This window comes from Nerophis ophidion, unplaced genomic scaffold (genome assembly GCF_033978795.1).
Source record: "Nerophis ophidion isolate RoL-2023_Sa unplaced genomic scaffold, RoL_Noph_v1.0 HiC_scaffold_392, whole genome shotgun sequence".
Lineage (NCBI taxonomy): Eukaryota > Metazoa > Chordata > Actinopteri > Syngnathiformes > Syngnathidae > Nerophis > Nerophis ophidion.
In genome coordinates, this window is record NW_026907309.1 from 1 (window position 1) to 13,644 (window position 13,644).

The following is a 13,644-nucleotide window of genomic DNA, read 5'->3' on the forward strand; positions in this document are numbered from 1 at the left end:
TTTCAACACTTCCTGTCTGCTGCCAAACTTTATTGGCAAAGAATATGATAAAATGTTTAGGGCTGCGCCAAACGATTATTTCACTGAATAATCACTCATCTGCACATGTCATTTATTTTGTAGTAAACTGTTTTTTTAGTGTCGTGGTTTTTCAAATTAAATCCCCCAAATCCAGCAACGATGTTCTACTATGTAGAAAGTTTCAGTGCATGCTGTCTGGTCGGGGATACACAAACAGTTACTTCAAACGACTTTTTCCGTCAACCTGACAAATGACCCTTGATGCCGTGTGGTGCTAGTGCACTTAAACAAAAGGCTCACATTCTAACTAATTATTATTTATTTTTTATTTCCTACCATTTTACATCAATATAAAGTCCAAGATTTCACTTCACCTGTTGACGAGGGAGCAATATTCTGTGGTGGCCTGGTCTGTGACTCCGAATATGTCTGGGATCATGTCGCCATTGAAGCTGCAAGGAAGATCGACACCACAATCAACATAAAACTGAATATTATTGAACATTGTCTCATTTATTTTCCTTTTTAATCACACAATAGGAATAAAAAAATATCGTTCAAACATGGGTGTCCAATTGTTTTATCACTGGGGGCTGCACACTATAACATTAAAAGTGTTTTTCATTTCAGAACCAATACAATCAAAATAGTAATTATTTTACCTTTTGGTCCCCCTCAAGAATATTCTCAGTCATAAAAATGGTTAAAATAAGTCATGTGGTATTTTTTTCAATGCTTAAATCTCTAAATCAAAAAATAGAGTTCATTTTTTTTATAGTGAAAACACAAAACATGGAAAGTTTTATCCCGAAGTTTTTAAAAAACAATATTTGATGTGACGTATTTGGAGTCATACATGGGTCAATCATTCATAACAATGTTGATTTTGTTACATTATTATTTTTGGAGCAATGACAAATAAATTAAAACATCTCAAATCCTTAAATTCTTAGGGATCCCCAAAAATATGAATAATAATGAATACATTTTTTTTGAAATATTCCGATATTAAAGCGTTGAAAGTAAAAAAAAAAACAATAAATCAATCAATTATTTACAAAGATTTTTTGAAAAGAATCAATGAATAAATCTATTTAAAAACATTTTTTTAAATCAATACATCAAAACATTTAAAAAAACATTTTTTTGATTTTTTTTTACAACACTTTCATATTGATTTATTACTATTTTTTTTTTGGGATCCCTGAGAATTTAAGGATTTGAGATTTTTTTTTTTTTTACCCGTCATCGCTCAAAAAATAATAATGAATCAAAATCAACATTGTTATGAATTATTGACCCATTTTAAGGCTCCATGTACGTCACATCAAATATTGTTTTTTGAAAATTTTGCATGTTTTGTGTCTTTGCTATAAAAAAAAACAAGGTTTTGATTAACATAAAAAGCATTAAACATAAATTAAACATTTTTTTAAATCAATACATCAAAACATTTAAAAAACATTTTTTTGAGCGATTGATTTATTGATAGATTTTTTTTTCAACACTTTAATATCGGATTTTTTTTCCAATAATTGATTTATTACTATTTATATTTTTTTGGATCCCTGAGAATTTAAGGATTTGAGGTTTTTTTTTTTTTTTTATCTGTCATCGCTCAAAAAATAATAATGAATCAAAATCAACATATTTATGAATTATTGACCCATTTAAAGGCTCCATGTACGTCACATCAAATATTGTTTTTTGAAAATTTTGCATGTTTTTGTGTCTTTGCTATAAAAAAAACAAGGTTTTGATTAACATAAAAAGCATTAAACATAAATTAAACATTTTTTTAAATCAATACATCAAAACATTTGAAAAAACATTTTTTTTGAGCGATTGATTTATTAATGATTTTTTTTACAACACTTTAATATTGGATTTTTTTTTTTCAAATAATTCATTTATTACTATTTTTATTTTTTGGGATCCCGAGAATTTAAGGGTTTTGTCTGTCATCGCTCAAAAAAAAAATAATGAATCAAAATCAACATATTTATGAATTATTGACCCATTTTAAGTCTCCATGTACGTCACATCAAATATTGTTTTTTGAAAATTTTGCATGTTTTGTGTCTTTGCTATAAAAAAAAACAAGGTTTTGATTAACATAAAAAGCATTGAACATAAATTAAACATTTTTTTAAATCAATACATCAAAACATTTAAAAAAACATTTTTTTGAGCGATTGATTTATTAATGATTTTTTTTACAACACTTTAATATTGGATTTTTTTTTTTCAAATAATTCATTTATTACTATTTTTATTTTTTGGGATCCCCGAGAATTTAAGGGTTTTGTCTGTAATCGCTCAAAAAAAAAATAATGAATCAAAATCAACATATTTATGAATTATTGACCCATTTTAAGTCTCCATGTACATCACATCAAATATTGTTTTTTGAAAATGTTGCATGTTTTGTGTTTTTGCTATAAAAAACAAGGTTTTGATTAACATAAAAAGACTTAAACATAAAAAAGTGAACTTAAAATTAATCAATTATTCTCCGATTATAAAAGCATTGAAAGTAAAAAAAAAAAATCAATAAATGAATCAATATTTTTTTAATTATTTGAGTAATTGATTTACTCAAATAATAAAAAAATCCGATATAAAAGCGTTGAAAGTAAAAAAATAAAATCAATAAATAAATCAATTACTCAAATAATTAAAAAAAACAAATAATTAATTTATTGATTTTTTTTGTTTCTTTACTTTCAACGCTTTTATATAGGATTTTTAAAGTAATTTATGTATTATTATTTTATTTTTTACTTCCAACACTTGATTATGCAGGTTATGCAGATTATTTGCAATTTGCGGCCTGTGCTATTTGTTTAACGGCACATTTGAAAAATACTATAAAACAATAAGTGGATTCAAAGAGCCTGCGATGAGGTGGCGACTTGTCCAGGGTGTACCCCGCCTTCCGCCCGATTGTAGCTGAGATAGGCGCCAGCGCCCCCCGCAACCCCAAAAGGGAATAAGCGGTAGAAAATGGATGGATGGATGGATTCAACGAGCAAAAAGGTGACATGGAAAAAGAACAAGTTACAATAAACTGCAGTTGAAGCAACTTTTAAAACTTTAAATGTGTCATGATCAAAAAATGATGAAAACCTAAAATCGATGGATCGATCTCAAGTTTATCTAAACTTTTAAGCATTGAAATTAAAATACGTATTGAAATACAACATATTTTCAACACTTTTATGAGTGAACACCTTTTGGATCACCTGTTTTTTTAACTGTTATTGTTAAAAATAAAAAGAATCATAAGCAATGTTTTTTATTGGCCTATTAAAGGTTCTAATGACATCAAATATTTAATTTTGAAAAATGTTTTAGGGAAAATGTTGCATATTTTTCCATAAAAAAATTGTTTTTTTTGGGAAGAAAAGGGCATTTAAGTAAAAAAAAAAATATGACAACGGGTAGATTTGGAGATATTAGTAGATATTTAAGTGTTAAAAGTAAAACTATATATATTTTAACATATGACTTGCTTCTTACACTGAGACCCAATTATTTTGGGGTCCGCAGGAACTTTAACGTTCACCAAAAATTGAGGGTGTTAGAATGGTTTAAAACTTAAAACTCATCTGTATACTCTAGCCTTTAAATAGACCTCCTTTTTAGACCAGTTGATCTGCCGCTTCTTTTCTTTCTCCTATGTCCCCCCCTCCCTTGTGGAGGGGGTCCGGTCCGATGACCATGGATGAAGTACTGGCTGTCCAGAGTCGAGACCCAGGATGGACCGCTCGCCTGTATCGGTTGGGGACATCTCTACGCTGCTGATCCGCTTGAGATGGTTTCCTGTGGACGGGACTCTCGCGGCTGTGTTGGAGCCACTATGGATTGAACTTTCACAGTATCATGTTAGACCCGCTCGACATCCATTGCTTTCGGTCCCCTAGAGGGGGGGGGTTGCCCACATCTGAGGTCCTCTCCAAGGTTTCCCATAGCCAGCATTGTCACTGGCGTCCCACTGGATGTGAATTCTCCCTGCCCACTGGGTGTGAGTTTTCCTTGCCCTTTTGTGGGTTCTTCCGAGGATGTTGTAGTCGTAATGATTTGTGCAGTCCTTTGAGACATTTGTGATTTGGGGCTATATAAATAAACATTGATTGATTGATTGATTGATTGATTGAAAGTGAAATTAATTTTTCAATGTGGTCTTCAGTCGAAAAAGTAAAAATACCTCAGTTCTGCATTACCAATCTGTCTATTTTAAGTCTTTTTTGTTTGTTTGTTTACTACTCTGTTTGTCAAAACCCCCCCACACATAAAATATGCAATATTATCCCTCCAAAAATATTTCAAAGTGTAATATTTGACATAGTGTGAGTTTGTAACGTAATGACCCTTTACCTCCCTGCCTGGTACTCAGCATCAAGGGTTGGAGTTGGGAGTTAAAGGGGAACATTATCGCAATTTCAAAAGGGTTAAAAACAATAAAAATCAGTTCCCAGTGGCTTGTTGTATTTTTTGAAATTTTTTTCAAAATTTTACCGGTCCCGGAATATCCCTAAAAAAAGCTTTAAAGTGCTTGATTTTCGCTATTAGCGAGGCGACCGTCCATTTCCCTGTGACGTCACACAGTGCTGTCAATGTAAACAAACAACGGGAAAAACCACAGCAAGATATAGCAACATTAGCTCAGATTCAGACTCGGATTTCAGCGGCTTAAGCGATTCAACAGATTACGCATGTATTGAAACGGATGGTTGGAGGATGAAAATATTGAAGAAGAAACTGAAGCTCTTGAACAAATTCATAGCCATAGCATGGCCGAATAGCTGCGTTAGCATCGCCGGTAAAATGTGCGGACCAAACGATCAGGACTTTCGCATCTTGTGACACTGGAGCAACTTAAATCCGTCGATTGGTAAGTGTTTGTTTCGCATTAAATGTGGGTGGAAGGAAACGTTACTTAGTTGCAAATGCATCTGCAGGTTATCCATACATCTCTGTGCCATGTCTGCTTTAGCACCGCCGGTAAATAGCATGTTAGCATCGATTAGCTGGCAGTCAACGTCAACAAAACTCACCTTTGTGATTATGTTGACTTTATTGTTGCAAATGCATCTGCAGGTTATCCATACATCTCTGTGCCATGTCTGCTTTAGCACCGCCGGTAAATAGCATGTTAACATCGATTAGCGTAGCATGTTAGCATCGATTAGCTGGCAGTCAACATCAACAAAACTCACCTTTGTGATCCCGTTGTCTTTATATTTGCAAATGCATCTGCAGGTTATCCATACATCTCTGTGCCATGTCTGTCATCGCTGGTAAATAGCATGTTAGCATCAATTAGCGTAGCATGTTAGCATCGATTAGCTGGCAGTCACGCCGCAACCAAATATGTCTGATTAGCACATAAGTCAACAACATCAACAAAACTCACCTTTGTGATTATGTTGACTTTATCGTTGCAAATGCATCTGCAGGTTATCCATACATCTCTGTGCCATGTCTGCTTTAGCACCGCCGGTAAATAGCATGTTAGCATCGATTAGCGTAGCATGTTAGCATCAATTAGCTGACAGTCAACATCAACAAAACTCACCTTTGTGATTTAGTTGTCTTTATATTTGCAAATGCATCTGCAGGTTATCCATTCATCTCTGTGCCATGTCTGTCATCGCCGGTAAATAGCATGTTAGCATCGGTTAGCGTAGCATGTTAGCATCGATTAGCTGGCAGTCACACCGCAACCAAATATGTCTGATTAGCACATAAGTCAACAACATCAACAAAACTCACCTTTGTGATTATGTTGACTTTATTGTTGCAAATGCATCTGCAGGTTATCCATACATCTCTGTGCCATGTCTGCTTTAGCACCGCCGGTAAATAACATGTTAGCATCGATTAGCGTAGCATGTTAGCATCGATTAGCTGGCAGTCAACATCAACAAAACTCACCTTTGTGAGTATGTTGACTTTATCGTTGCAAATGCATCTGCAGGTTATCCATACATCTCTGTGCCATGTCTGTCATCGCCGGTAAATAACATGTTAGCATCAATTAGCGTAGCATGTTAGCATCGATTAGCTGGCAGTCACGCCGCAACCAAAATGTGCAGTCCTTTGAGACATTTGTGATTTGGGGCTATATAAATAAACATTGATTGATTGATTGAAATATGTCTGATTAGCACATAAGTCAACAACATCAACAAAACTCACCTTTGTGATTATGTTAACTTTATCGTTGCAAATGCATCTGCAGGTTATCCATACATCTCTGTGCCATGTCTGTCATCGCCGGTCAAATGTGCAGACACTCCGGCACATTCAACGGGGGTCAGGCGGCAGATTTCTTGCCACTTTGGCATCTTGGGGCCAGTGGTGCAACTTGAATCCCTCCCTGTTAGTGTTCTTACACCCTCCGACAACACACCGTCGAGGCATAATGTCTCCAAAGTTCCAAAAAGTAGTCGAAAAAACGGAAAATAACAGAGCTGAGACCCGGTGTTTGCAAATGAAAATGGCGGCTGTATTACCTCGGCGACGTCACATTCTGACGTCATCGCCCCCAGCCCGATAAACAGAAAGGCGTTTAATTCGCCAAAATTCACCCATTTAGAGCTCGGAAATCGGTTTAAAAAAAAAAAAATGGTCTTTTTTCTGCACCATCAAGGTATATATTGACGCTTACATAGGTCTGCTGATAATGTTCCCCTTTAAATCAACAAAAATGATTCCCGGGCGCGGCACCGCTGCTGCCCACTGCTCCCCTCACCTCCCAGGGGGTGAACAAGGGGATGGGTCAAATGCAGAGGACACATTTCACCACACCTAGTGTGTGTGTGTGTGTGTGTGTGTGTGTGTGTGTGTGTGTGTGTGTGTGTGCGTGCGTGCGTGCGTGCGTGCGTGCGTGCGTGCGTGCGTGCGTGCGTGCGTGCGTGCGTGCGTGCGTGCGTGCGTGCGTGCGTGCGTGTAGCTCGATTGGTAGAGTGGCCGTGCCAGCAACTTGAGGGTTGCAGGTTCGATTCCCGCTTCCGCCATCCTAGTCACTGCCGTTGTGTCCTTGGGCAAGACACTTTACCCACCTGCTCCCAGTGCCACCCACACTGGTTTAAATGTAACTTAGATATTGGGTTTCACTATGTAAAGCGCTTTGAGTCACTAGAGAAAAGCGCTATATAAATATAATTCACTTCACTTCACTTCATCATTGTTACTTTAATTTTAACTTAACATAAGTAATTGGAAACTGAAGAAAGTCAATCATTCTGAACAATATTGATTTTGAGTCATTATTATTTTTGAAGCACTAACAGTTTTAAAGAAAGAAACAAACATCCTGCATGGCAACCCGGTTATTAGTAACCATGACAACTCGTTTGCATTAAATTTGACCTATTTGCTCTTTTATTCCACTTTTTGTGTTACTTTTTGTAATAATATTTTCAGAAATTGGACACCGCTAATTTAAGCAGAGCGAATATGAAGGCGACAATCCAAAAACTATGCATTGACAGCATTTGTACTTACTCCATGACCAGAGGCTGATCCTTGAAGGTCTTGTTCAGCTTGATCCAACCAACTGTGTCTGCAGACACCAAAACATGAAGATAAACATCTGTTAGTGTTGTCCCGATACCAATATTTTGTTACACAATATGGTACCAACATGTATTTTGATACTTTTCTAAATTAAGGGGACCACAAAAAATGGCGTTGTTAGCTTTTTTTGAGCAAAAAAATCTTAGGGTACATTAAACATGTTTCTTATTGCAAGTTTGTCCTTAAATAAAATAGTGAACATACTAGACAACTTGTCTTTTAGTAGTAAGTAAACAAACAAAGACTCCTAATTAGTCTGCTGACATATGCAGTAACATATTGTGTCATTTATACACCTATTATTGTGTTTAAAATAGGGATGCACCGATTAATCGGTAACCGAATATATTCGGACGAATATGGCAAAAAAAGCCACATTCGGCCTTCGGCGGAATGAGTTAAAAACAAGGCCGAATAGTGGCGTGTGACGCAATTTTTGGACGCGGTGACGCAATCAACCAACGTGCAGTGACGTTGGGATATGTTGTGTACCTGTATAAGTGTATGAGGTTACAAGCACACACTTATTGAGATTTAGTGGGGCCTCTGTTTATATTATTAGCCTGTTGTGTAGGCTACCTGTATAAGTGTATGAGGTTACAAGCACACACTTAATTGAGATTTACTTAAGCCTTCTGTTTACATTATTAGCATATCTACTGTGGCTTAGCTGACTTTTGCCAAAAGGACAATAATTCATTTGTTGTGGGTTTATCCACTTTAATGCACTTTTTTTTTTTTTTTTTTGGAATGCATGTTTTGTTTGAAGGCCTAATATAAATGAAAAACTGTGCTTTTTTTTGAAAAGCAAAGACTACTGGAATATTAAAAAAATGTCAATATTCGATAAAAAATTACTTTATTTGAAAAACATGTCTAAATATTTATTCTAGGCTATTTATGCAATATTAAAAAAATTGTGAAAAACTGCATTCATTATTCGGTATTCGGCCAAGCGTTTACATTTTCTTCGGCATCGGCCACAAATTTTCATTTCGGTGCATCCCTAGTTTAGAATATTAAATACAAGTTGTAGAAAATGAATTATTAATCTACTTGTTCATTTACTGTTAATATCTGCTAAATTTCTTAGCCCTGCGATGAGGTGGCGACTTGTCCAGGGTGTACCCTGCCTTCCGCCCGATTGTAGCTGGGATAGGCACCAGCGCCCCCCGCAACCCCAAAGGGAATAAGCGGTAGAAAATGGACGAATGGATCTGCTAAATTTCGCTTTTAACATGTTCTATCTAGGCAGCACGGTGGAAGAGGGGTTAGTGCGTCTGCCTCACAATTTGAAGGTCCTGCGTAGTCAGGGTTCAATCCCGGGCATGTTCTCCCCGTGACTGCGTGGGTTACCTCCGGGTACTCCGGCTTCCTCCCACCTCCAAAGACATGCACCTGAGTATAGGCCCCTCCCACCTCCAAAGACATGCACCTGGTTATAGCCCCCTCCCACCTCCGAACACATGCACCTTGGTATAGGCCCCTCCCACTTCCAAAGACATGCACCTTGGTATAGGCCCCTCCCACCTCCAAAGACATGCACCTTGGTATAGGCCCCACCCACTTCCAAAGACATGCACCTGGGGATAGGCCCCTCCCACCTCCAAAGACATGCACCTTGGTATAGGCCCCTCCCACCTCCAAAGACATGCACCTTGGTATAGGCCCCTCCCACCTCCAAAGACATGCACCTGGGGATAGGCCCCTCCCACTTCCAAAGACACGCACCTTGGTATAGGCCCCTCCACCTCCGAACACATGCACCTTGGTATAGGCCCCTCCCACTTCCAAAGACATGCACCTGGGCATAGGTTGATTGGCAACACAAAATGGTCCCAAGTGTGTGAATGTTGTCTGTCTGCGGTGAGGGGGGGACTTGTCCAGGGTCCGCCCGATTGTAGCTGAGATAGGCATCAGCGCCCTCGCACCCCCAAAAGGGAATAAGCGGTAGAAAATGGATGGATGTCCTATCTACACTTCTGTTAAAATGTAATAATCACTTATTCTTCTTTTCTTTGATACTGTACCTCAGTTTTGGATGATACCACTCATTTACTGTAGGTATCGATCCGATACCAAGTAGTTACCGGATTGGTCATATTCAAAGTCCTCATGTGTCCAGGGACATATTTCCTGACAATATCGATGTATTCATAACAGCATCGACAAGATACGCTATTGTACTTGCTATCATTACAGTGGATGTCAGGTGTAGATCCACCAATGGCGTTTGTTTACATTGTGACGCCGGTGAGCTACGGTGTGTAGTCAAGCATGTTTAGCTATTCCTCGCCCTGCAGTGATAATGGTACTTGTAAGAAACGTACGAGGCGAGGATTAGTGATTTAGAAGTAGCTAAAACACTACAGAAGGACGTTAGCCGCTACCTAGCTAGCCCATTTTAAGGCAGCTCTTCCTGTGGGCGTTCAGTGTTATAACTTCACCTTTATCTTTACTTTTTAGGCCAAAACGCATCCATTCTCCCTTCTCTGTCTACACACTGTGTCTGCTTGTAAGTACTCTGAGTAAAAAAAAGTGACCTAAAAATATTGAGATATTAATAAAAGGCCATATCGCCCAGCCCTAACACACACACACACACACATTACGTTAAGGTAACGTGTGGAGTTCCCCAGGGTTCGGTCCTTGGCCCTGTACTCTTCAGCATCTACATGCTGCCGATAGGTGACATCATACGCAAATACGGTGTTAGCTTTCACTGTTATGCTGATGACACCCAACTCTACATGCCCCTAAAGCTGACCAACACGCCGGACTGTAGTCAGCTGGAGGCGTGTCTTAATGAAATTAAACAATGGATGTCCGCTAACTTTTTGCAACTTAACGCCAAAAAAACGGAAATGCTGATTATCGGTCCTGCTAGACACCGACCTCTATTTAATAATACAACTTTAACATTTGACAACCAAATAATAAAACAAGGTGTCTCTGTAAAGAATCTGGGTATTATCTTCGACCCAACTCTCTCCTTTGAGTCACACATTAAAAGCGTTACTAAAACGGCCTTCTTTCATCTCCGTAATATCGCTAAAATTCGCTCCATTTTGTCCACGAAAGACGCGGAGATCATTATCCATGCGTTTGTTACGTCTCGTCTCGACTACTGTAACGTATTATTTTCGGGTCTCCCCATGTCTAGCATTAAAAGATTACAGTTGGTACAAAATGCGGCTGCTAGACTTTTGACAAGTACAAGAAAGTTTGATCATATTACGCCTGTACTGTATATACCTTTATATACATAAGTACATACATATATACCTAAACTGTATATACCTTTATATACATATATACATACATATATACCTATACTGTATATACCTTTATATACATATATACATACATATATACCTATACTGTATATACCTTTATATACATATATACATACATATATACCTATACTGTATATACCTTTATATACATATATACATACATATATACCTATACTGTATATACCTTTATATACATATATACATACATATATACCTATACTGTATATACCTTTATATACATACATATATACCTAAACTGTATATACCTTTAAATACATATATACATACATATATACCTATACTGTATATACCTTTATATACATACATACCTATACTGTATATACCTTTATATACATACATATATAACTATACTGTATATACCTTTATATACATATATACCTATACTGAATATACCTTTATATACATATATACATACATATATACCTATACTGTATATACATATATACATACATATATACCTGTACTGTATATACCTTTATATACATACATATATAACTATACTGTATATACCTTTATATACATATATACCTATACTGAATATACCTTTATATACATATATACATACATATATACCTATACTGTATATACCTTTATATACATATATACATACATATATACCTGTACTGTATATACCTTTATATACATATATACATACATATATACCTATACTGTATATACCTTTATATATATATACATACATATATACCTATACTGTATATACCTTTATATACATATATACATACATATATACCTATACTGGCTCACCTGCACTGGCTTCCTGTGCACTTAAGATGTGACTTTAAGGTTTTACTACTTAGTATAAAATACTACACGGTCTAGCTCCATCCTATCTTGCCGATTGTATTGTACCATATGTCCCGGCAAGAAATCTGCCTTCAAAAGACTCCGGCTTATTAGTGATTCCTAGAGCCCAAAAAAAGTCTGCGGGCTATTTAGCGTTTTCCGTTCGGGCTCCAGTATTCTGGAATGCCCTCCCTGTAACAGTTCGAGATGCTACCTCAGTAGAAGCATTTAAGTCTCACCTTAAAACTCATCTGTATACTCTAGCCTTTAAATAGACCTCCTTTTTAGACCAGTTGATCTGCCGCTTCTTTTCTTTCTCCTATGTACCCCCCCTCCCTTGTGGAGGGGGTCCGGTCCGATGACCATGGATGAAGTACTGGCTGTCCAGAGTCGAGACCCAGGATGGACCGCTCGCTTGTGTATCGGTTGGGGACATCTCAACGATGCTGATCCGCCTCCGCTTGGGATGGTTTCCTGTGAACGGGACTCTCGCTGCTGTCTTGGATCCGCTTGAACTGAACTCTCGCGGCTGTGTTGGAGCCACTATGGATTGAACTTTCACAGTATCATGTTAGACCCGCTCGACATCCATTGCTTTCGGTCCCCTAGGGGGGGGGGTTACCCACATCTGAGGTCCTCTCCAAGGTTTCTCATAGTCAGCATGCGTCCCACTGGATGTGAATTCTCCCTGCCCACCGGGTGTGAGTTTTCCTTGCCCTTTTGTGGGTTCTTCCGAGGATGTTGTAGTCGTACTGATTTGTGCAGTCCTTTGAGACATTTGTGATTTGGGGCTATATAAATAAACATTGATTGATTGCTTGATATTATTATCTAGTTGTAATGGTGTCCGGGTGGTAAGAGTGGACAATATTGTGTGTGCAGTCATTACACATGCCAAGTTAACTTTCAGTTTCGATCTCCGACGCAACATACGCACAAAAGCCCAGGAGGAGGCCGACTTTAGATGCCTCGGTCTGAAACTAAACCAGGAGATTGCCCGAGACTCGGAACTGCATGAATACCTAATGTCTGGTTGTCGCCCCAAAAGATGAAAACCGAAGAGTCCGTCAGGCTCATCTGCGAGGTGAGGAGAACGTCCATCTGGGAGTCCCCGTCGTAGTCGCCGGGCACCACACTGGTGAGGACGGTGTCACTGGCACAGGGAGGACAGAACATGGCAAACCTACTCCAGCATTACCAGGAACATGTGGTCTGGTCACCATGGCGACCAGTGTAAACTCACCTTGGCAGAATGCCTTTGGAGATGTTAACCCTGGGCTTGAAGTACGGTGCTTTGGAGTCCGCCAGGAAGATCACCAGCTCAGACTCTGCATTAAAAATACATTGTTAGAAGGGGAATATGTAAGATATCATAATGTGGGAAAGCGGGAGTGACGTCATACGTTCCCTGATGATGAAGATGTCCGTCTGTTTGTCGGCGTTAAAGTCCCCAAACGCCGCCAGCGTGCCGTTGTTTTTGGCACCGAAAAGGTCGGCCGTCACGTCCTGGAGGGCGAACGTTTCGTACTTGGCGACAAACGGTAGCAAAAAGGCCAAAACGGCCCAGTTAAAGGAGCGCATCCTGGAGCAGGTGCGGATCCTGACAACAACAATACGGCACGCCGCTTTACGGCATGAGGAAACGGCACGTCTTTTACGTTAACCGCTATATGAAAGCAACAGAAATGATTTTAAACGACTTTTTTATATTTCTATACGCGTCCGTTTGTTGCAAAGTGTGCACATTAACCGCGTGGACGCGTGTCACCGAATGAGATATTTCCACTTCCGCGTTTACGTTAGTGCCGCGCTAATGTAATTCCAGTGTTTGACAGCGGCGCAACGGAACGGAAGTTGTAGTAGTGTCGTCATGTGGGTTCGCTGTGAAAATAAAGGTTGAGTGCTTCAAAAAAAA

General features: G+C 38.3%; 1 protein-coding gene across 1 annotated transcript; it reads right to left on the reverse strand.

The window, feature by feature from the left end:
- Nucleotides 1-375: 375 nt before the first annotated feature.
- On the reverse strand, nucleotides 376-13,564 carry LOC133548076 (T-cell immunomodulatory protein-like). The gene is made up of 5 exons (XM_061893487.1): nucleotides 13,133-13,564; nucleotides 12,973-13,057; nucleotides 12,752-12,882; nucleotides 7,537-7,594; nucleotides 376-473 (listed from the first exon to the last, which is right to left on the reverse strand). The coding sequence occupies exons 1-5, from the start codon at nucleotides 13,308-13,310 to the stop codon at nucleotides 392-394; spliced, it is 534 nt and encodes a 177-aa protein (XP_061749471.1). The 5' UTR covers nucleotides 13,311-13,564; the 3' UTR covers nucleotides 376-391.
- Between the last annotated feature and the right edge of the window lie 80 nt (nucleotides 13,565-13,644).

What these genes read in the sequence shown, in the direction of transcription:
- LOC133548076 (XM_061893487.1), bottom strand. Translation starts at nt 13,310, where the DNA reads ATGCGCTCCTTTAACTGGGCCGTTTTGGCCTTTTTGCTACCGTTTGTC. An exon ending in TCCAAAGGCATTCTGCCAAG is followed by an intron (nt 12,883 to 12,972) that starts GTGAGTTTACAC and finishes TCCCTGTGCCAG; the next exon opens with TGACACCGTCCTCACCAGTG. An exon ending in GGGCGACAACCAGACATTAG is followed by an intron (nt 7,595 to 12,751) that starts GTATTCATGCAG and finishes TGGTGTCTGCAG; the next exon opens with ACACAGTTGGTTGGATCAAG.